Source organism: Ursus americanus, chromosome 2 (genome assembly GCF_024610735.1).
Source record: "Ursus americanus isolate L20-20 chromosome 2, mUrsAme1.1.p, whole genome shotgun sequence".
NCBI classification, from domain to species: domain Eukaryota; kingdom Metazoa; phylum Chordata; class Mammalia; order Carnivora; family Ursidae; genus Ursus; species Ursus americanus.
Window position 1 is genome coordinate 23,998,459 of NC_142128.1, and position 23,143 is coordinate 24,021,601.

Genomic DNA, 23,143 nt, shown 5'->3' on the forward strand with positions numbered 1-23,143 from the left:
AAACTATAATTGTGCCTAGAAGTAGATTTCCAGGGGTGTGTGTGTTTTCTTTATTCTTCCTGCGTTTTCTTTCTCCCTGCCCCTGGCTCCATTCAGTTCATTTACGCCCCTAAGCAGAAGCAGGAGAGCAGAGTCCCTGTGAGAACAGGGAGAGAGGGAGCTGCTTTGGGTACCTGGGGAGCCCTGCATACCTGAGCTGCCCCCCGCCCCCCAAGAGCTGCACTGGCCACTGAAAAGAGCACTGTTCTAGGAGCAAGGAGGCTTGATTCTGTCACCGACTTGGCAAGCAGCTATGATAAAGGTTAACACTGAATACTTTCTGTGCAGAGCATCTCACATGGGTTATCTCATTTACTCTGTCTTGAGGTCCACCTGCCCCATGTTAAAGTGAGTGCTGACAGTCACACGTCGGTGCCATCGCCCTGATTCACATCAAGGTTTGTCTGTTCTAAGAGCTCATGCTCTGAATTACTCTGCCTGTTTTCTCCCTTCCTAGATAGCTCCTTGACCTTGCTATGCCTCCATTTCTTTTCCTGTGAAATGGGGGTAATAACTGTTTCACAGAGCTATGTTTATGTACAGTGATTATAATGTGCTACCAAATACAGAGTGGTGTTCATTAATGTGCTCTGTTGCTGATGAAGTTTGGCTTTTGGGGTGCCCTGATTGTGCTGAGGCTTTCCACACAGGCAGCTGGGATGACCAGCTGGAAAGGCAGTGACATTAAGGTAGTATAAATAAATGAATATCAAGCTAGAAATCATGTCTTTTTGAAACCTACAGAGCTAGGACCAAGTGGAAAGGGGACAGGAGTCCGGAACTGTCTGGAAGGTTGGCCCAGCTTAGGGACAGGGAGTCAGCATTGGGCTCAAGGTGTCCCTCGAGCACAGCACATACCGAGCTTGATTTTACTCAGCATCAATCCCAGGAAAGTCTTATCTTGGGGAGAACGTGATCCTGCAGGTGCTTCCGGGCCGTGTTACATTTGAGCATAGACAGTGCTGTGGTTCAAGAGACTGTTCTTGAACAAGACCCAAGCACAGGACTCAAGGCAGGGGGTAGGTGTCCTGGCCGGGCCTGGGAAAGCTGAGCCCAGAGCCCGTTGTTCGTATGGGACAAGCTGGGGCTTTCATCAGGCTAACCAGATACTGCTTGGCTGTGAATAATAATCACTGGTGGCTGTCCTCCATCATTTCTGTGGCGGGGGGTGCTGTATGGCAGGTACCCTTTATCTGCATTTCCTGACAGAATCCTTACAACAGCTCTGTGAGCCAGATACCATTTTGCAAGTTGAGGAAATTTCACAGGTTTCAATCAGGGTCAGCAATAATCACTGGCAGAGTTGAGCTTTGATTTCAGAGCTGGAGCTTTTAACCATGCTGATGGACTGAAACATCACCGCTTTGGGGCATCTCTGGTGAGGCTGAGTCCAAGGGCATGATGAGTGCCTGGATCATGGTGGCAGCGCTCGCTGGGAGGAGGGCAGGGGGTAGGATACCCTTCCTGAGCACCGGGCACAGACAGTGTGGTGTTCTCTTTCCGGTGGCTGGTGGTAAAACTTTGCTGTTCTGGGATCACTGTGGTGATGCCAGAGCTCAGGACCATCCGTTGGCTTCCCCGAGGAGGGGGCTCAGCAGTCTGCCTGGTGGTAAAGGTGTGTTTCTCAGGCTGGACATACAGCTTCTGTTTGTGTGATGCTGGATGATTTACTTCGTGCCTCAGTTTCCCTGTCTTTAAATGGGGTTGTGGTGAGGGTATAGGAGTTTTAGTGTCCATAAAGTGCTTATTAGCATAGTGCCAGGCATAATATCATGTGTTCAATAATTGATAACTGCTATTATTAGCTATTAGCCATCAGCTAGTGAGTCCAGGGAGACTTTCAGCTTTAACACGAAGTGCAGCCAGCCTGGGACCCAGAGCTTGTGTGAGACTGAGCCCGGGGAAAGCTCTGGGGGCAAAACTGTTTTCCCCGGGGAAAGAGGTAGACACAAAAGATAGGCCATTGAATAAACAAGGGGCTCTAGTCACCATCAGATCTGAAAACATTTTCTTCTGGCTTGAGATCATCACTTGCCTCAACACTCATCCGGAGCGGGGGAATTTCATAGAAAGGGACCAGAATGAAGAAGGAGATCTGACCTTCTGGTGCTTGCTGATTGATCATCTGTTCAAATTGATTTTCCCCTCCTTTTTCTCATCTGCCGAGCATGTTAAAAGCCCTCAGGTTCTGCTGTGTCAGGTCATCAAAGATGCTCTTATGTGGAGGGCCGTTTGGGTAAATGGGATTAGGGCCTCTTTGGGAGGCCCATCTGTTCTGTCCCTACCTGAAGGCATTGGCGCCAGGATTTGGAGGAAGCTGGCACAATGAAGCATCTGTCCTGTGGGGGTGGGGGAACGTGGCCTGGGGTAGGTGGGTCAGACAGAGGCCAGGAAATCCTCTTATCCTGCCAGGTACCTGGGCCTCCCTCAACAGCGGGAGCTGAGCAGCAAACCCTGGTGAGTCAGCGTGCCTGGGAATTAGAGTTGCCAGTCTGTGAGCATGTGGGGTTTGTGTAAGTTTGGGCCTTTTGTTTCTTTTAGCACTGTAGTCTTTAGAAACACAAATCTGGAAACCAGACCTTCCACATGGTATAGTCCTGCTTGTTTTGAGATAATTCAGCTTGAACAGTTGCTTTCCTTGTATGCTGGTCTTCCAAGAATTAACCCCTTGCCTTTTAAAATTTTAATAGGTTGTGCTTATGGTTTTTCGCTATACTATTAAAGCATAAAAAGACTTAAGAAAACATAGTTGGGTCTGTCTTTTTCCACACCAAAAAACCCTTACAGGGTTTCAGTGGTTTTTTTTTTTTTAAGCCAAAGTGGAACTGCAAGTCTTTGAGGGCATGTATGGGCATGCCTCTCTGTCATTTATTCTCTTTGAGGGTGGAGAATAGGACACACCCTGATTCGATGAGTCTCCGATAAGTTATAAGAATGATTCTGGTCATCATTTTAAACATGTACACTCAGAATTTACCCATAGGATTCCTTTTGAAGATAACCCCAAATTTACCAGGCATCATTTGGAGGAAGTGAAAGTACAGTTTATTTATTTATTTATTTTTTTAAAAAGATTTTATTTATTTATTCGACAGAGATAGAGACAGCCAGCGAGAGAGGGAACACAAGCAGGGGGATTGGGAGAGGAAGAAGCAGGCTCATAGCGGAGGAGCCTGATGTGGGGCTCGATCCCATAACGCCAGGATCACGCCCTGAGCCAAAGGCAGACGCTTAACCGCTGTGCCACCCAGGCGCCCCGAAAGTACAGTTTAAAGCACTTAATAAAAAACACCCTTCTGCCCCACTGCCCGTTTCCTAAGAGCTTTGAATTTGGAGCACGAAGGGCCATGAACACTTCTTCCTAGAGCTGGAGAGACCTTGATTTTGGTCCCCTTTACCTACTGTACTTCTGGCTCCTGGTCTGAAGTTCTATTAACATTGTAGTTTTGGTGCCTGCAATTATTATGGCAGCAGGTAGAATTTATAGGGACTAAGTTGTAGCTGGATCTTCTCGTGGATGAGTTGAAGTTAAGAATACGAGTCCTGAGAAGACAGAGTTTGCAGAGAGATCACCTCACCCCTGGCCAGGAAATTTCTAGCAATTCTTAAAAAAAAAAAAACAAAAAACTTTTAAATAGCATAAGTAATAAATAAACCACCATGATGAGTTGGTGATATATCAGTGCAGACTTTTCCCTTTTTTCTAGCAATTATCCTACCATTGAGAGAGATTTGGATAAATCAGCCCTTCTTTTAAAGTGGAGACACCCCCTTGGAAGACTGAGCTTGCAGGCCTTGTAGGACCTTCCTGTTCAGTGTGGACTTGGCTTGTACTCTTCATGCAGCCTCGCAGAGGACCTGGTGGGAGGAGAAAAAGAAACTGGAGGACGGAGAACCTTGGTTGGTGTTTGGCTCCTGTGGGTGGGCAGAGGAAGGGTGTAGAAAGGGCATTTCACCTACTGTGTGGGAGAGTTCCAGAAAGGAATTTGAAGAGATCAGAGACAAATTTTACTCTGCTATTTGGCTAGGACACTGCTTGTAGTCTTGACTCCACAAATCCTTTACCTCATCTTTAGGCCATTATGAAACTGTACAGTGGTCTTAAATGTGGCTCCCCTTTCTCCCTACTCATCCTACTTAAAAAGAAAATGTGAGGATTTTGACATGAGAGACTAGAAGATGAACTTTTTATTTGCACCTTCTGGCTTAACCCAGGACCAAATAACTTTCTTATGTGATGGCAAGTTGGCACGACAGATTTCCTCTGGAATATTTCTGGCAAAACTGTAGTCTTCCTTGATGCGTTCTGCACATGAATCAACCTCTTTGTAACCTATGTTACCTTAAGAATTTTAGGAATTTTCTTATTGGTTCTCCATATGTGTCCTAGCCCTGCATTTCCAATGTGAAGGTATAGAGCTTACAGGGGGAGGTGGTGACGAACTCTGGGTATCTCCCCTGGTTCATGGTTGGCTCACAAAATAGAGCAGTGCCCCAGGCCGTAGTCCCCACAGAGGAGGGGAATGGAGTTTGCAAATGCCCGTGTCCCTGTCCAGTGGTAACTGCTCTGTAATTTTCCTCTAGGTTGGCTGGCTCCTCTGGCTGATGGCATGTTGAGGCACATGGGCCAGTGGCAGCAAGGGCATCTGATCCAGAGGGGGCCACTCTAGAGGCCAGGCCACCAGCACCATGGGCCAGTGTGTCACCAAGTGCAAGAATCCCTCATCAACCCTGGGCAGCAAGAACGGAGACCGTGACCCCGGCAGCAAGTCACACAGCAGGCGGAGTGCCAGCCACCGCGAGGAACAGCCACCAGCCTGTGGCAAGCCAGGTGGGGATATCCTTGTCAATGGGACCAAGAAGGCAGAGGCTGCCACTGAGCCCTGCCAGCTGCCAACGTCCTCTGGAGATGCTGGGAGGGAGCCCAAGTCCAACGCCGAGGAGTCTTCCCTGCAGAGGCTGGAAGAACTGTTCAGGCGCTACAAGGACGAGCGGGAGGATGCAATTTTGGAGGAAGGCATGGAGCGCTTTTGCAATGACTTATGTGTTGACCCCACGGAATTTCGAGTGCTGCTCTTGGCTTGGAAGTTCCAGGCTGCTACCATGTGCAAATTCACCAGGTTAGTCACAAATACTTCATGTCACCAGGTGAGCGGAGGACAAGCGCACTCTTGGGCAGTGGGGCCCAGCTAGGGGAGAACTGGGTTGGCTTCTTAGGATTTTGGGTAAGTCTTTCTTCTTTTGACCAGTTTGTCTCAAGCTGTGCAGCCCCTGAACAGGCAACGACCGTCTTTGCCTGAAGTTAAGCAAGGAGTAACCCCCGTGAAGGCCCGCGGCCGCATGCTGCTGCCCAGCCCCACTGTCGTTTCAGACCTTTATCTTTTCTTCACTCCTTTACTTGTCAGTTCCCTCACTCCCTCACCCACTTGATAGTTACCGTACACCGATCATGTGCTGGGCACTCTGAGTGCCGGTCTGGGTTTGGGGATCCGCCTCCGTCACCATGTGGAGCCAGTTGCACCTCCTAGCTCTGCGCGCATGTCCCTCAGCCAGCGTAGGTGCCAACAAGGACAGCTGGCCCCAGTTAGCACGCGGTAGTTGTGCACATCGCCCTGGTCATGCGTTCCTGTAGAGGTTGTTTGTGGGGAGGGAGTGGCAAGGTCACCCCAAGGTGAGGTTTGCAGAGCACCGGGTTATAAATAAGAATTGACTTTGAGACACCCGTCCACCCCCGGGTAGGTTGCCCGACAGACTTCAGATGCCTTATATCTTCAGCTGAAACTGCAGTCTCAGAGATGATCATCAGTGAGAGACCATGTTGTAACCTGAAAGTATTATGTAGATGTTAAAAATACATAAGCAGTTTTTGTTTTTTAATAACAGAACTTTGATCTCTGGTGGCAGAGTTAGCCAGGTTTATCCAGAATCTTTGGCTCCAAAGATCTCCCTTGGCAGTCACCAAAAATATTCCAAAAACAAACAATCCATAGAGAATCAAAAGGAAAGCAGGAAGACTCCCCGTGTGGGAGGGGAGTCTGCAGATTAATCACTGTTGCAGAATGGGAAATGGGGCATCGAGCAGGAGACTGGAGTTGTGCTTTGGAAGGATGAATAAGTGAATGAACCAGCCACCATCAGCTGCTTGCCATGTGCCAGACACTGTCAGAAGCAGTTGACACATACTAACTTGTTTAGTCCTCACCAAAACCCTATGAAGTAAGGTGGTATTCTCACCATTTGACAGATGAAGAAATAGGACTAATTAGTGGAGGAGCTGGAGTTCACATCCAGGCCATCCAGCCTCAAAGCCATGCTCTTACTTACTGTGCTATATTGCCTCTCAGCAGATGCTGTTGTTTACAAATATTAATTGTGCCCCCTCCTTCCTGTTGCAGGAAGGAGTTTTTTGATGGCTGCAAAGCAATAAGTGCAGACAGCATTGATGGGATCTGTGCACGGTTCCCTAGCCTCTTATCGGAAGCCAAACAAGAGGATAAATTCAAGGATCTCTACCGGTTTACATTTCAGTTTGGTCTGGACTCTGAAGAAGGGCAGCGGTCACTGCATCGGGAAATAGCCATTGCCCTGTGGAAACTAGTCTTTACCCAGAACAATCCTCCAGTATTGGACCAGTGGCTAAACTTCCTAACTGAGAACCCCTCGGGGATCAAGGGCATCTCCCGGGACACTTGGAACATGTTCCTTAACTTCACTCAGGTGATTGGTCCTGACCTCAGCAACTACAGTGAAGACGAGGCCTGGCCAAGTCTCTTCGATACCTTTGTGGAGTGGGAAATGGAGCGAAGGAAAAGAGAAGGGGAAGGGAGAGGTGCACTCAGCTCAGGGCCCGAGGGCTTGTGTCCTGGGGAGCAGACTTAGTGGCTCTGTCCCAGGAGCAGCAGCAGCAAGGATCTGCCTGCTGCCCTGCAGCCAACTGAGGAATTGGACCTTTCTGGAAATTACTGAAGATCCAGATATTTTCTACTTTACACCTTTCTCTGCCTTGTATCTGAAAGGGCTCTAAAATGCTGTATCATGTTTTAGGCACTTTCTTCACTTTTTGGTTATTTTGGTTATTTCTTTTTTGGGGGGGTCCCCCAAAATATTTGAACCTGGCTACATGTTGTGTATTTTTTTTTTTTTTTGAAGCCTTCAGATAGAATAAGCCTGCCATTTCTTGCACAAATTAGATTTTTTTTGGGGGGGGGAGGGTATAGAGCAGGGAGGGGGGAATGGGACGGTTAAGTTGAATTAACATTACAAGATGATACAGTGCCAGATCTCAGTTTTGCATATTCTTTTTCAGGGCAGGTCTGTACTGTGTGTAGTGCTGTTTACATGGTTGAATTTAGGTTGTAATAATTATTTTAAAAGATTTACACAGAATTGAATAGCAGTGTTAACTGTTAACCATATTGCATTAATTCCCAGGCGATTTAAAGCTCTTGGAGAGCCAGGGCCAGCCAAGAGCATTTGTAGTCTGGTGACAACCCCCTTTTAAGCTAATTTATCCAAAACCCTTATTTTCTTCACTTCTTGCTCATTCCTTCTTTGACCTATTGCATTTCATGTTGAGTTTACCCATCAACATGCTGCACCTGTCAGTCAAGTGAGCAGTTTTTTTTTTAGAACACATAGTACTGAGAACCACTTAAGCATTGAATGCAGAGAAAGCAGTGCTACCTCAGTTTTGCTGGAAGTAGATTTCGATAGTTTTCTCTTTTTGATGAATTTTCTGTATTTTCATGTTGTAAGTGAAAATACTTTTTTTTTTTTTCCATTTGCCTTGGAGCCAAAGTTTCTGTTCCTGGTGGTCGGAAAACTGTGCCTGCCGGCCAGCTGACTTGAAGGAAAACTGTGGTATGGAGCTCTGCTTGAATTTTTTTTTTTTTTTTTTAAGTTTTTTTAAGTATCATCAGCTTACTTGTCTGGCAAGTGCAGAAGCCTGGGACTGGCCTGAACTCTGCCAAACAAATACAGAAGTGTATTTAATAGTTAAACGTGTGCCCTTTCCCTTCTTGCTGCACCCATGTTGTCACTTAACCCCCAGGAGTTATTTATTATCTTCTTTGTTAATGTCAGGCTCATTTGGGGTAATGTGATGACTGTTTAGGTTTACATGACCCTCCTCTCCTTCCCCTACCCCTAAATATGTATATATACATATATAAGATATGTATATATTTTACCTATATAAAATATATATATACACATATATGTATCTATATTCCTTTGTTTCTTAGCCTGCTAAAACTGGCCATAAAAGAGGGAGCTGCCTTCAATATATAAAGCATAAGAAGAGTGCCAGGGAACGTCATAAATGGAGGCTTTTGAATCTGAATTTGGACCATCTTCACTAAAGAGAGGATGAATTTTCTCAGCCCTTTCCTCACAGGAGGGAGGCCCAGTTCCCCAGACTCCTCCGCGTGCTTGCTCCGTAAGGCCAGCTTTGGCCAAACTGCCACACAGGAGCTGACTCTGGTCCTACCTGGTTTCAGTAGAGGGTCCTCTTGTTATTTTTCCATTTAAAAAAACATGTCCTCAAAAAACTGTACTGGAAGGGTGGGTGGCAGGAACTTGTACAGTTCAGCTCCCAACACTTTGGAACAGATTGAAAAGGGAATCTTTTAAATAAAAACTTATAAAATATTTATACTCTTGAGGTAATGAGAGTTTGTCTTTTAAACATTTGGAGTTTTCTTCCCTAACTACTTCCATCTGCCTCCCAGGTATATGTTTCTCAGCCTGGGCAGGAATTGCTTATTTTGAGTTCCTTTATTAGGAGCCTTATGGCTCCAGGCTCCCATCTTTCCAAAGATGATTACTTAAGGAGTTTCTGCAGTCGATGTTTTTCCAAGAATGACATTGACATAGGAAACGTACTTGGAGTTTGATTTTTTTTTTTTTTTTAAAGATCCTAAACCTGGCAGTTGCCCCTTCTAGAGGGGCAGAAGGGAAACTTTAAAATCAGCCACATTATGTTAGCATACTGCTGGAAAGCTGAAGAGAGTCTAAGGCCAGATATCTGGCTTTGTTATAGCCTAAGACACAAGTTCCTTGTATAAAGAGAGTTTCTAAGGGCCCCAGCAGGTTCTGTGGGCTCAAATGTAGTCAGGGTGCCCAGACTGAGGTCTTAAAGATACTGCCTTCTCATCTAGCCAGTCTTGCAACCCCGTTTTTCCTGACTCTAGAATGGGTAGAGGTTGAAAAAGGGAAGAGGAAGGCTGCTCCTAGCCAGGTAAGGCTCTCTTCTGTCTTAGATTGCAAGGGTATATGGAGAGAACTGCAGAAAAGAGGGAGGCACCGAGGATCGTGAGGACTCTGGAGGAACTGGATTCCTTCCCCAGCCTACAAGGTGGCATTCCACGCATTAGATGTGCTAGAGTGGGTGGATTTTGTTAACTGTTCAGCCTCCCCACCCCCCACAAAAAGAGCCATTAAATTACTTTTGGTTATATTTTTAATGATCTATTTGTTACAGAAATGCAATTGAGAAACCAAAAAAGGGAGCAGTTAGGGAAGGACTTAAAGGTTCTATCCAGGTTGTCGTTCCTGATGCAAGGAATTCCAAGCTTCTGCAGCGGCTCTGGGTCAGTGTTTGACTTGACGACAGGAAAAGCAGTTATTTTGCAAAGGGATCGAAGGTGGGGGTCACACTATCGGGAAATGAAAGGTCCCTGTTCCTTTTAACCTAGAAATAGGTTTGCTGTCTAATGAGTGAGCAGTAATTGCGTGGAAGAGGCCAAACGCATGCCCCTCAGGTAAGCCAGTGCACTCTTCCCTTTAACAATGTAACATCAGGGTGGTGTGAAGCGGGGCAGGATGTGGATGCCATTTTGAAAACAGGCAAATATCTGAGGGTGACTATAAGAAATTGAATATGTATTGGGAAATTCTTGGTTTTTGGCAAATGGCGTTGAGCTTGTGGTGTTCTCTAGGGATTAGAAAGCTGTAGGAGATGAAGTATTACTTCATTGAAATGCTCTTCTCCTATCCCTGCCATATTTGAATGTATCATTAACCCCACCTCCTGTAATGACACTTTGCTATGCTTCAGCTGGATGCCTCAAGTTTTTCCTCATCTGTGCCAGTTGTGCCCACATGTGTAAGTTGGGCCCAAGACCCCCTTTATCTACTCTTCTGATAAGAAAAATTAGAGCTGGGTAAAGATCCAAATTTCACCTAAGCCTAGAGGCCCAAAGAAATCCAACTGGAAATGTACAAGGCAGAGTTTTCAATATTAAACTTCCCTAAGGAAGGCACAAGCGTCTTCTTGGAAAGGAAGAAGGGATTAAGCCACAGAGTATTTAGTCGATCTTTGATACAGTTCTGATCTCCCAGAGGCTGGTGCCAAAATTCAGTCCTCAGTGCCAGAGTCTGCAGGGTGTGGAACTCCATAGTTCATGTGATGGCCTCAAATGCTATACTATGCCAAACTGCATTAAAAAACGGTGGGAAATTACTGGGAGAAGGACTTGGGTCTAAAAGTTTAAAACCCAAAACATTTGTATTTAGGACTGGTGTGCCACATTTAAAGAGAAGTCCTGAGTGTAGTGAAGCCCAGGAGTAGACCCAATTATACAATTACAAGGGCTGGAAAGAAGCTGCTGCTAGGTTTTTGTTTTAGCTGCCTGCTTTGCCGTTTTTCTTGTCTCTTAATGTTTGCTTAATGATGACTTGAACATCTTGGTAACTGACAAAGGTCTTCCCTTGGGGGGACTTGAAAAATCTTGGTAACTGACAAAGGTCTTCCTTTGCAGGGACTCTAGCAGTGACTTGTTTAAAAAGCTGAAAGACTATTAAAAGATATTAAAGTGTGTTAATTGGGACTCATTTGAGGACATATCTCATTGATCCTCCTCCTACTCCATAATCTGTTTCCTGAATCCTAGAGGGGTTCCCACCTACCCCCTTTCAGAGTTTATTTCTTTGGTTAGCTGTAATTATAGCATATATCCAGTTTAACCTGGACTGGGGGCCATGTTTTAGTGAGGATCTGCGGGTGTTTTTCCTTATTGAGAGTTATGCTTGAGCACTGGTTGCAGAAGCCAAGATGATTCAAATAGCCTTGAGTAACCATCAGGTTCTGCTTCTGATTCAGGTGCTGGGGCCTCACATCCTCCCTATTCCTCTTGGAAACTAAGCCTGCTTTCATAGATACCTTTTTCCACCACCCAACTTCCCTTCGTACTTACTACAACATACTCTTGGATATTGCCAAAGGAAGCCATTCAGCAGTTGCTGTGTCTCCCCCCCTCCCCTCCATTTATTCTGGGAGAAGTATCTTCCTTCTGACTCTGGTCCCCAGCCCTGAGTCTGTAATTAATTGCTCTTACCTATTGCACTAATGAATATGATTCTAGGTTTCAAACGGGGAACTTGAAACAATAGGCAAATGGGGGCTTGGATGATTGGTACTACAGATACCCTGCCTTAACCCACTGAGGTGATGAGTCCACTACTCATGTGACCCTCCACCTTTGAGGATTCCTCTTGGTTTGTGACCAGTGTGTCTGTTCCTTGAGGTTGTACAAACTTGTTGACAAAGGTCAATACTTTTGTTTGTATTCTCTGCACTGTTGCACTCTCCAAATGGCCCCTTGAATATTTTTATTAACTTGTTACACACACTTTTGTCTTTGTCTACGTTTTTCTTTTGATGTTTTTTTATTTGGAAGGTTACCTGCTGTTGGATTTAATAAATTTGTTTACTTGACTATTGACAATTCTGAGAGGAAAAAAAAAACCCCACAAAAAACCAAAACCAGTGACTTAATTCTGGGGCGAGATTTACCCGTCGGGAGCCTCTTCCAACGTGATATTGGATAGCAGTTCCTATGCTTTGGAAAATAATCCAGATGGTACAGGATCCTCAAACTTCAAACATGGATGTTGACTTCCCACTCACCAACTTAATGGCCTTTGGGATCCTAATACTTGTAGGCAAAAAGCAAATGAGTCCTCAGAGGGCCACTACCCCAGTAGTCGTATCGTAGCAACTGATATGGATTCCCACGAGGAATAAAAAGTTAATTTGTGCGCTGTGCTAATGGATGGCTCCTACATCTATCAGGTTGGCAGTGATTAAGGAAAGGAGACAAGCTGAAACTGTCACGTGCCACTGCTGTGTGACCTTTGGCAAGTTAGTGAAATTCTGAGTTTCCTTATACTCATCTGTAAAATCAAGAGACTATTAATTCCATCAGAGGGTTAGGATTTAAAAGTCTTTAAAAAGCACCTAAATCACGTAAGTTTAAGGTTTCCAAAAGGATGTCAGGTGAGTAACACAAGGAATCCAGAGAGGAAGAGATGGGGGTTGGCATGGTCACACAGGACCTTTCAGGTCACTGCCCCTCCTGGGGGCTTAACTTCCCTCTGTGCCAAATTGGGGGTGGGGGGGATTAGACTAACATGATCCGTGATGACTCTATTTGGCTCTTACATCCTAGAAGTCTGATTATGGTAGACCAGTTATGACCCTTAGCTTCCTTTCATTGTATTTTCTGTCTTGTTATTGTTTATGTTCAGGAAAGCTATTGGCCAGCCATCTTACTCACTTCTTTGATGGAGGCCCTAATGACCTTCCCAAAGATTTCCAGCCTCATGTTGGTATCTCCTAAAAATAAGTAAGTACAGTGGTGGGACTGACTAGATGTATTTTATTTTTCCTTTCACTTGGAAAGGACTTGGGAGTCATGGCTACATCCTTTAGCTAGGGAGAAGGTTAAAAGGCTTCCTCAGTGAACTGGAATTTTTTTTCTTTTCTCTTCTTCCCTTATTACCAAGGTTAGCATCAAATGGAGGCTGGAAGGAAATGGGGTAGGGGTGGGGGAGGTTACTTTTTTTCCCTCACTTGAAAGGTCTATCTCCAAAACAGGTGCTTATTCCCCAGTTGGCTCTTGGGCTTGTGTCTTCTGTGCTTGGGCCTTTCTGACTTGAGCCCAGCCAGGGCCTTAACAAATAGAGGTTTGGGGAATTAGAATGTGAAAGATACTGATTTGGGTGCTTGCATAGAGCCTGGAGCTATTCAAAGTGTTGATACAGTGTTGTACAGATTATATATGGCTAAAATCCAGTTTCTGATTAGATGAGGGGCAAGCAACATCTTCAGAAATGAGGTTAACTGCATGTAGAATGGACATTTTCTAGCAAAAAAGTTTTACAGAAGGTAGTGCTGAGGGTCCAGAGAAGTACAGAAGAGTCACCTCAGCAATGGCGTCTTCTCTCTTCTCAAATCCAGTTGCCAAAAGCACATGGCTGGGTTGGCTCTGGAAGTCCTATTTTAGCTCTGGGTTGCGACCTAGGTCCGAAGGGTTCGTCCTGGGGAAGGAGAGGTGAGGGAGCCAGCCTAACCTCTCCATTTCCTTTCCTTTGTTGTGACTTCTCAGGCAGCCCTGTCTAATGAAAGCCGTAATGCTCTTCTCTGGGCTTAATGTTCTTCCTATGTAATGTTCCAACCTTGATTCTCTTGCCTTAGGGGTGCTGAAAAAGTCCTAGTGGAATACGGCAGCAATGCAATCAACAGCAAAGCATCTGACTATAGTGTTTTATAATCCATGCTGATGGAGACTCTCCATTGCCCTGTGTTTATCTGGGGTGGTGCTGCTGAAATTGCTAGTATATTAAAATAAAGAGCTACAAAATGGTATGGTATCTAGTGTAAGACAAGACAGAAGAAAACATGCAGGCTCTTGTATACATGGACTTACATAGTAAAGGACACATTCTCCTTGATCAGGTAAGTAAAGATGGGTAAACAGGTAAAAATCTAAATATTTGGGGGAAAGTTGTCATATGCCAAAATGAATTCCAGGAGGAATAAAGGTATAAGTGTAAAAATTAAGTTATTTAAAAAAACATACAGGGGTGCCTGGGTAGCTCAATCGGTTAAGCGTGCGACTTGATCTCAGCTCAGGTCTTGCTCGCATAGCCCTGTGCTGGGCTGCACTTAAAAAACAAGCATAGAGCCTACTTAAAAAAACAAACCGCCCCCCAACCATATATACTTGTCAGTGGCTCTTAAATTGATCTCAGGATCAATCAAGACTTTCTAAGTATAGGGGCGCCTGGGTGGCGCAGTCGTTAAGCATCTGCCTTCAGCTTAGGGCGTGATCCCAGCGTTCTGGGATCGAGCCCCATGTCAGGCTTGGGAGCCTGCTTCTTCCTCTCCCACTCCCCCTGCTTGTGTTCCCTCTCTCGCTGGCTGTCTATCTCTGTCAAATAAATAAAATCTTAAAAAAAAAAAAGACTTTCTAAGTATAAGTGCAAATAGAAGAAATCATAAGACTTCTCAAAATACCTTAAAATAAAAAACTAGAAACATTTTTGCAATAATCAACAGATGGACACTGTACTTAATCCATAAGTAGACCTTAAGGAAAAACAAGTGGCCCAAAAAAGCTTCTAAAAAAAATAGATGCCAATCTACAGGATATTCAAATAAATAGAAATTAAATCTATTTATGTAATGGAAAGTTTTTTTAACTTACCAAATTGCAAAGATTTGGAACAAGTCCATGCTAGCTAACACAGTAAAAACTTCTATGGAATTAAAACAACCTTAAGTGCTCATACTCTTTAACCCAATTTCACTTTTAGGAATTTTTCCTTAAATATTATTTGTCAAAGATGTATATGCAAGGATATAATTGGTTGGGGACAACTTCAGTGTCAACAACAGGGGACTGTTTTAGAAATTATGGCACACCAACACTTTGGAATATTATGCAGCTATTAAAAACTGCTTTTGAACGATGTAAAAAGTATGATAGAAGACTGAAATAGTGGCAGTTGTTGACTATGAGTGGTGGCATTAGAAGCGATTTTACCTTTTCTGGATTTTTCAAGTTTCCATTAATTGGTTTTCTTTATAGTAGGGAAGAGGTTATTTACAAAAAGGGGCCAAAAAAAGGAAATGAAAACAAACGTGGCTGAGTGTCACTATGGGTGAGGAGGTCAGAAAATTGGGAGTAATATGTTCAAAGCCTAAATCAAGAGTTGTGTAAAAACCTTTGGGAGTTGCTTTTCTCCCCCAAATGAGAAGCTGCTTCTCCAGCAGCTGCCTTGGCTGCCTAGAAGGGTGTGGGAGGAAAAAATGCACAAACGCACTTATGAATGGAATGTGTGTTTTGCAAGAGGCCAAGTTGGCAGCTTTGGCTTCCAAAAGGTGGGAGCATCAGCTGAAAGAACAGAGTGTGCAGACTGAGGCCTCAGGGACCTTATGGTTGGGCCCATCTCCGTAGAGTTCTAGAGTTGGGGGCCCACTGGGAAACCTCCCATCCAGGAGGAAATGGCCTTGGCTAGTCCTAGGAGCAAAGACGATGTTCTTGGCACGTGGAGCCTGATTTGTTCTGTGATCCTGCACTTGGAAGATGCTCCTCAGTAAATGTCATTTATTGAACACTTAATGTGGGTTTTTCCCTCATTTAATCCTCTTAACAGCCTCATGAAGTAGGTAGTAATGTCCCCATTTTAAAGGTAAGGTAACAGGCTCAGAGAAGGAAAGTCATACATAGCCCACTATTCTGTCATTTTTCCACAAGCTGGATCTTTGAATTTTCACAATCCTTAAAAAGGTAGTTCCTCATTTTATCAACTGTGAAAATATACTCAGATGAGATTAAGTGGCTTGCCCAGAAGCAGAGCTAAAATGCCAGCCCAGTTCTGTCCATATTCAAAGGCAAACACTTTGTCTCAGGACTGGAGTCTCAAGAAGTAAATAGCAGCTAAGCGCTTGTAGCTTTGGAGCTCAGCTGGAGGTGGGGAAAGAATCCAGCAACATTGTCAATTTCAAGACATTCTCAGGGCCTTCACTGTGTGTATACCTGGGGAACTTTCCACTTTACAAGGGAGCTTCAAGTTGCAGTGTCTTGATCCTAAATCAAGCTCTTTAGTTCTGGCTCCTGGTTCCCAACTTTTACATAGGGCTGGCTCTTAGAGAAGTTAAATGATTAAACACTGCCTCAAATGCCCAGCCTTGAGAATTAATTTTAAGTATTCTAGTTATAAAAGCAATATATGGTGATTTAAAACCAAAACAGCCAAAAGCAATTTGTAACAATCTTCCAATCCCACCACATCTGACATACAGCCCTTTCAGGTTTTGTTCCAAGCCTATGCATATCTTTGTGTATCTTTTTCTACAAAAAAAGGACTCAAACTATACATACTATTCTGTAACCCTCCATATTTCCTACAACATATACTGGGAATGCATACTCACATCTTCACAACAGTTGTGTGAGGTGTGCACCTAAATTACTGTCCCAAGCACAGAAATGTTACTCAAGTTTGCACAATATGTTGGAAAGCTAGGATTCAGAGTCTATCCAGAGGTCAACTGCCACTTCTTGCAGATCTCTTGTACTAGAAATTTCATTTACACATACATAATTTTTAAAATGGCTACCAAGAACTCCATTGTGCTCAGCCTGTGGTATCTCCTCCATACATGGCTGTGTGCAACTACACTATTACTGTATGCTGCTACAGAAGTGGAGTTGCTGGAGCCCAATGTATGGAGCAATTTACAAGGGTTCGGTATGATACATACTGTACGCCGGATTAGTTCATCTTTTCCAGAGGGCAGATAAATATCTCTGTTTTGGAATTGTGTGTACCTGTACCCATGTCCTTTCCAACACAGAATGTTATTATTTTAAGAGTTGATAAAGCAGAGCAGTAGCTTTCACTGAAATTGCAGCTTTCAGTTCTGAGGAGATGTGATACGATGGAGGCACCTACTGGTGAAGGGTGACACTGCACTCTCACTGAAGGGAAGGAAGCATTCCTAAAAATGGAATTGGAAGGGAGCTTCCAGTGTTGGTAAAAAGCACAGTCTTCCACTCTCCTGTGTCTGTGGATCTGCCAGATTTCCAGTTCAGCCTATCTTTCTCCTTCAATTTTATAACAGCTGTCAATGAGAAAGTTTGCCTTACATAAATTTGCTTCCTAGATACAACTTTGACAACCTGCATAATGGCCGGATTTTCTCCACAGCCAAGTCCCTCCCTCTTGGTTTCCTTACCTACAAATACCATTTAATAGGAGTGTTACAATGGAATAGAGCACTTACTACAAATTTCCTGTGTATAAGTCCACTGACACAAAGAATGTACAAACTGGTTCATCCTTCTCACCCTGTCTTAAGATGAGGATGCTTGAATTTTAGGCATTTATTGAAAATTTGAACATGCCACATAAACGGACCGAACTTCTTAAGTGGTACACCATTTCCACACAAGCTGTCTGCTGGATAGAGAGGCTGCAGGCTGACCATATTCTCTGCCACTGCCCATGAGGGATAAGAAACGGCTCATGGAAAATGTTGGGCAGACTCAGGAACACATGTTTGAGGTGGTGCTTTCCTCTTCATCTTTTATTCCCATCAGTCCTAGGCCAGAGAACGATCCGTGAGTGCTGCAACAAATAAGGAGTGAAGATAGGTTACTAATCCACAGGATTAAAAGAATGGCTACAAACTCATAGAAGAAGTGGTAAGTTTTTTGGGTATGTGTATGAGGAAAGGCACAGGCAGGTAAGGCGGTTGCTGGAAAGCTGCCTACTGAAGATGGTTCGATGGAAAGAATACTGATGAGTCCCAGAGGCCTGGAATCAAGTCAGCTCTGCCATGTAACAGATGGAAGGCTTATCTCAACCTAGGGTGAATGACCTCAAACTGAGCCTCAATTTCTTCAACTATAAAACTATTAAATACTTAAATTACTGTCTCACAGGGCTTTTGTGAGGACTACAGACAATAATAGCTAAAATATACAGATCATTTCCTCATACATCATACAGATCATTCACTATGTACCAAGCATTATTTTATGTACTCTGTATGCATTCTCATTTAATCCTTCAAAACAGCTTATGTACCTAAACTCGGTACTGATGTAGGTACGATTGTTGTGTCCACTTTTCAGAAAGAATCAAGCACATAGTTGCTCAACAAGTTGAGTGGCAGAACCAGGTAATAATGGCAATCTGCCATCAAGAGTCCTTTTCAATAATGTATGCTGTAAAACACTTGGTACAGTGGCTGGAATGTAGGCGTCATCCAGTACATGTTAGTTCCCTGCTACCTTGTAGTGAATATTCAGTGGTTGGGGTTAGATGGCTGAGGAGCTCTCCTAGGCAAAGCAGGTAGAAGTGAGCAAAGACAAACCCAGAAACTGTCACCACCTGATGTCTGAACTTATGCTATTAAGCACTAGCCTTTTGGGCATGGGAGACTGGAATTCTGAGTGCTGGAGAGTGGCTCTGGACTCAGACCATCAGGGTTCAAATCCTAACTGCACTTACTAGCTATGTGACCTTAAGCAAACTTGTTGAGTCGTCTTCTCCATTTGTTAAATGAGGACTCAACAACTTCAAATGAAAACACGAGTAAAATCATTTAAATATTAAGGGTTTGATGAATTATGGCAAATACAGCAGTATTTTCAATATTAATTTTAGCATCTACTAGAAATATAAGGATTAAGAGCTGAGTCAGGCTCCAAGCATGAGGAAATCTATTCTCTTTACTACTCCTTCCTGAGCTACTGTTACCCTTCCTGAAGGCATTGGGATCATGGAGAAAGCTGCAAAGAGGAGGCCCAGAGAAGTTAGTCACACAGCAAGCCTATAGTTTGGGTGAATGCATGCTCCTCAACAAGGCTACAGACATCAAAATGTAACTTTTAGAAGAAAGGGGGTGGTGGCGCCTGGGTGGCTCAGTTGGTTAAGTGACAAGCTCTTGATTTCATCATGGTCTCAGAGTCCTGCGATCGAGCCCTGCAGCAGGTGGGGAGCAGCACTATGCCCAGCAGTGAGTCTGCCTAAGATTATCTCCCTCTCCTTCTGTCCTTCCTCCCCCTCAGATAAGTACGTCTCTAATAAAATAAAAGGAGCATTAGATTTCCCTACTGCAGGATTTGCTGTTTCCAGAGTTTTTTCATGATTTGTCATGTCTTAGGACCTCTGCCTTAGAACCTAAGCCTTTCTGCTCCCTGACCCCAATCCCTCATCCACTGTAGAATAACCTGGCCACTTGTGGGAGGAGAAAGCTTTGGCCTACTCTTAGCTTAGTTTGCCTACACAACAGAGAACTGCAATGTAAGTATTCTACCTGGAATATGAAGACCCCACCCCATATTCTACTGGCTCTGAGAAGCTATGTCAGGGCAAGTCTGTTCTGAACCAAAAAGCTTTTTTGGCAATTTATGGTCACCTCGTGCTGTTAACCTACTCACAAAAGTCTGTTTATATCAGTCTAAGATGGGTTTTTTTTTGTTTCAGATGTAAACACTTAGTTTCTGTTCCTCATAGAAAGCAATTCTCAAGCTGCCCAGCAGATAGCCCCATCTCCTTAGTGGCCCTGAGTTGCATGTCACAAGGATTTTGTGACAGGAAATTAATTTCTGATCAGGTTTCAAGGCCTGAGGCACTGTTGTTCTGCTGTCTGGGACCCTGGGCCAGGAAAAGCATCCTAGAATGTCAAAATTTTAAGGGGCTTTTTATAAATAAATGCAATCTGGTGATTTTCAAACTGCTCAAAAGAGCTACTCTCTCATCCCTCTCCCACAATATATACTCATCCACCCACTCACTCATTCCAGAACTGCCTACCTTTATGCTTTAGGATTTAATAGAAATTTTTCTTTTAAAGAGAGGGTTTATAGTTGAAAGGGTTTGAAAATCACTGATTTACTCCAAATCTCTCATTTGATCAAAGGGAAATTGAGACCCACAGTGGGAAAGTGGCTTGGCCACCTGTCAGAGGAGGTATGTGATAGAGCTGGGACTGGACCGAGTTCTGTTCCATTATCCTTCAGGCTTAGGATCAGTAATGAGGGAGATGGGAGAAGCAGGATCATGCTCCTGAAATGTGAGAAAGATCTTATCTGGTCTGGGCCTTGCCCAAGACCTTCTTTGACTATTTTTACTCAAGTGGGGTTAGGCAGCTGCCTCTTGTCCCAGAGGCTGCAGGACCTAAGACCTCTGGCTTTAAACTAGGATGAGCTATCTCCCTGAGGGCTAATAAGAGTAATTATAAAAGAGCATATACATGTAAAATGGAGATATAATACCTATCTCTTAAAACTAAGAATTAAGAGAGGATTCCTTAAGTCCTCATTTATGTGCCTGAATGTCAACAAAAAGGCCTTTCTCTAAGAACAGCTGAAGTCCAGAGGCCAGAATCTTGAAGGGACAACCCTTCAGTCCTTACCTCTTGGTTCCTGGCAGCAAGATGAGGCAGAGGGTGCCTGGACCCAGGCTGTGGTAGAGCTTTCCTATCTTCCGGCCCCAGCGCCAGGCTGCTATCTTTGGGTGGTCCACCTTCAGAGCCTAGGATCAAAGCCACGTGTTGACACTCAGCCAGAGTATCCTCTGCTCACCTTTGGAGGGGCTGCAACTTTCTTCAGGCTATAGGACCATGGGATCCCAGGAAAGGCTCTGAATAAATTCTCTATCTGAAGCTAAAGCCCATACTTCAGGGTTCCCTGTCCATCCCAGCATCTCCAGGCCACAGGTCAGTTCAGGAGTACAACTGTTCTTTCCTCCATATGGACTGGGTCTTCCAGGACCCTGAGGCAGAGGAACCACATCACTACTGGCCCCTGCCATTAAGTATCTTTGTGACTTGGGCAAATCACTCAACCAGCTCTGGCCTCTTTTTCTCATCTGTTAAGTGTAGGAGATTAGACTAGAACAGGGCTTCCCAAACTTCAGCCATTCACCTTCTACCTTCACCCTTCTACTTGTGTATCCCTCTAATATTTTTCTTTAAAGTGAGTTTCTTCCTTCACCTCATTGAAATATCTATGAAGTCACAGGTTCAATGTGATTGTTAGAACAAGATCTTAGCATTAAAGTGGGGGGGGGGGAGTCCATCAGTGACCACTGAAAATCATCTTGTGTATATACATTCCACTTTGGGAAACCCTAGATTATTAAAGACTTGCCCAGCTCTTTAACCTCCTATGTTAGCCCCTCAAAGTTCCTTGGAGAGTCACATGGAGGATTAAAAGCCTGATTATAGCAGGTATGGAGCGGGCAAAAGTATGAGATCTTGGAGAAAGAAAAATGTGTCCAGGGCAGGCAGAAGCTGGAAAGTGAAAAAAGTGAAATAAAACTAGTGCCAGGGCAGGGGGGACAAATTCAAAGGCTTTAGTGTCACTTGAGCTGGACTCTCCTAACGTCCATAAACATCAGAAGGCCAGTCAACGCCTACAGCTAGCAAACCAAGGCAGCTACCTCTGACACCAGGATGCACCACTCACCTGTAAGGCCTGCTGCTCGGAAGGGGGAGGTATGACACGAACCCCTGGGGGCCTTCTTGATTCAGGAGGTAAGCCCCTGAGCCAAGCATGGAGATGCCTGGGAGTTAGGGCATGCCGGCCTTTCAGCTTCCAGTCCTTGCCTTTGAGAATGTCGAGGGCCCTCTGGGCACTGCCAAAAGTTCTGAATTCTGAAAGCAAGAATAGCCCCTTCTGTTACTAAGGGCCACCTGGTCACCATCCAGGCTGAAGGCCAGCCAGAGCCAAGGGAGGACAGAATCAGCTATTAACGTGGTCCAGCATCCCAGGTGGGTTTATTTGGTGAACATTTCCCTTCTCGGACCTCATGTTATCACCATCCCTAATCTCCTTCCCCAAGGTTACATCCCATTCCTTACTCAGGAAACAGTATCTTTTTTGCTTTCCACTTTTAAGATCTTTAGGCAAGATGACAGCTTCCAGGCCAAGGAAGAGGTTGGACTGCTGCAATAGGTGTTCTTTGAAGGTTTCGCTCACTCCAGACAGGTATATGGTACCTCGGTTCTCAGAATCTTGCTCTAGCTCATTCACAAGAGTGTTACAATCAAGGGTGAGCTCCGTCACAGGCCTCTGCACCTAACCAAGGAAGATAGCATTAGTGGTAGAAAGTCACTACTTAGGGGTGCCCTGGTGGTGCAGTTGGTTAAGCCTCCAACTCTTGGTTTTGGCTCAGGTCACGATTTCAGGGTCGTGAGATAAAAGACCTGCAGTGGGCTCAACGCGGAGTCTGCTTGGGACTCTTTTCCTCCCTCTGCCCCTCCTCCCTGTTCTCTCTCAAAATAATAATTCTTTAAATAAAAATAAATAAACTTCACCCTTTAGGCCCCTATTATATACTAGCAAGTAACTTAATTCTGTAGTTTCCTTATCTGTATAAGGAGTCTAACGATAAATGCCTCAGAGGACTATGGTCCAGACTTAAGAGATAAATACATAAATACAATGTTTTTGTGTAAACATACTCTCTCCTCCCTTGCCTCCCTGCCCAAACACCCTGCAATGGAAATGAGTTCCCTGACTTCTGCCCTAACGAAACAATCTGATTATTTGCATAAGAAACTTCAAAACACCATTTGATCCCCTTGAAAGCTAAAGGAAAGGGCAGCTACAGAAAAACACCCAGAATAAACCACCTGGAGTTTAAGTAGTGATAAAGAATACAAGGAAGACCCCAATATAGCCCAGGCTGATTCTGATAAGTACGAAAGCGGTCATGTTTTTAGGTCACTGCTAGAAGAATGCTGGGCTTGGCTGAAGACTTTCCATAACACAAAGTCTTGTGCTTGGGCCTCTTGAGGACTTTTCTCAGCTTTCATATATACTAGGGCTGTGCTAGGTCAGGGCTGAATGAAGGGTGCTGCTTTTTGCTTTCTTTGGCCACTCTACCTTGATGCAGGCACCTTCTACCAGAATGCCATCCAAAGATTCTATGGCCAGCTGGGCAGCTTCCAGGACTTCATATTGTATACAGAGATGTGGCTGCAGGAAAAAAAACAACAGCAAGATTTTCTTATCTCTGCATTCCAGGCTCACACTGCTAGAGAAGGGACTGGGAAAGGCCCCTAAACTAGTGGCCAAAGCCACCAGAATGAATGTTCTCTTTGCTGTGCTGGGCTAGACAGCAAATGCAGATCAACTTCAAGTAGAATCATCAAGGTTCAAGAACTGATTTCTCAGCCAATAAATAACCTTTATTTGTCAATTCAAATTGAAGTCTTCTGGGTGGTATGGGCAAAGCACTAATAAATGTTTATTAACCAACTTGCTTTTCATATTATTTATTATGAACCACTGAAGAC

The 23,143-nt window shown here is 44.3% G+C and overlaps 2 protein-coding genes across 11 annotated transcripts in view; one reads left to right on the forward strand and one right to left on the reverse strand.

The window, feature by feature from the left end:
- Positions 1 to 11,765, forward strand: part of DCUN1D3 (defective in cullin neddylation 1 domain containing 3) — a 38,482-nt gene extending 26,717 nt beyond the window's left edge. For 5 of the 7 annotated variants that reach the window (XM_045776391.2, XM_045776389.2, XM_045776386.2 and 2 more), the window contains exons 2-3: positions 4,624 to 5,159; positions 6,435 to 11,765. In XM_045776391.2, coding sequence (XP_045632347.1) covers positions 4,729 to 5,159; positions 6,435 to 6,918 — 915 coding nt within the window. In that variant the 5' untranslated portion in view covers positions 4,624 to 4,728 and the 3' untranslated portion in view covers positions 6,919 to 11,765. Of the gene's footprint in view, position 1; positions 3,940 to 4,623; positions 5,160 to 6,434 lie in introns of those variants that run through there. The other 2 variants (XM_045776387.2, XM_087870012.1) reach the window with 2 other exon arrangements.
- A 5,430-nt stretch (positions 11,766 to 17,195) lies between these two features.
- REXO5 (RNA exonuclease 5) overlaps positions 17,196 to 23,143 on the reverse strand; it is a 40,826-nt gene continuing 34,878 nt past the window's right edge. For 3 of the 4 annotated variants that reach the window (XM_087869960.1, XM_087869964.1, XM_087869968.1), the window contains 5 exons: positions 22,731 to 22,823; positions 21,704 to 21,920; positions 21,309 to 21,496; positions 20,255 to 20,373; positions 17,196 to 17,457 (listed from right to left, as the gene is read on the reverse strand). In XM_087869960.1, coding sequence (XP_087726086.1) covers positions 17,376 to 17,457; positions 20,255 to 20,373; positions 21,309 to 21,496; positions 21,704 to 21,920; positions 22,731 to 22,823 — 699 coding nt within the window. In that variant the 3' untranslated portion in view covers positions 17,196 to 17,375. The remainder of the gene's footprint in view (positions 17,458 to 20,254; positions 20,374 to 21,308; positions 21,497 to 21,703; positions 21,921 to 22,730; positions 22,824 to 23,143) is intronic. The other variant, XM_087869963.1, reaches the window with a different exon arrangement.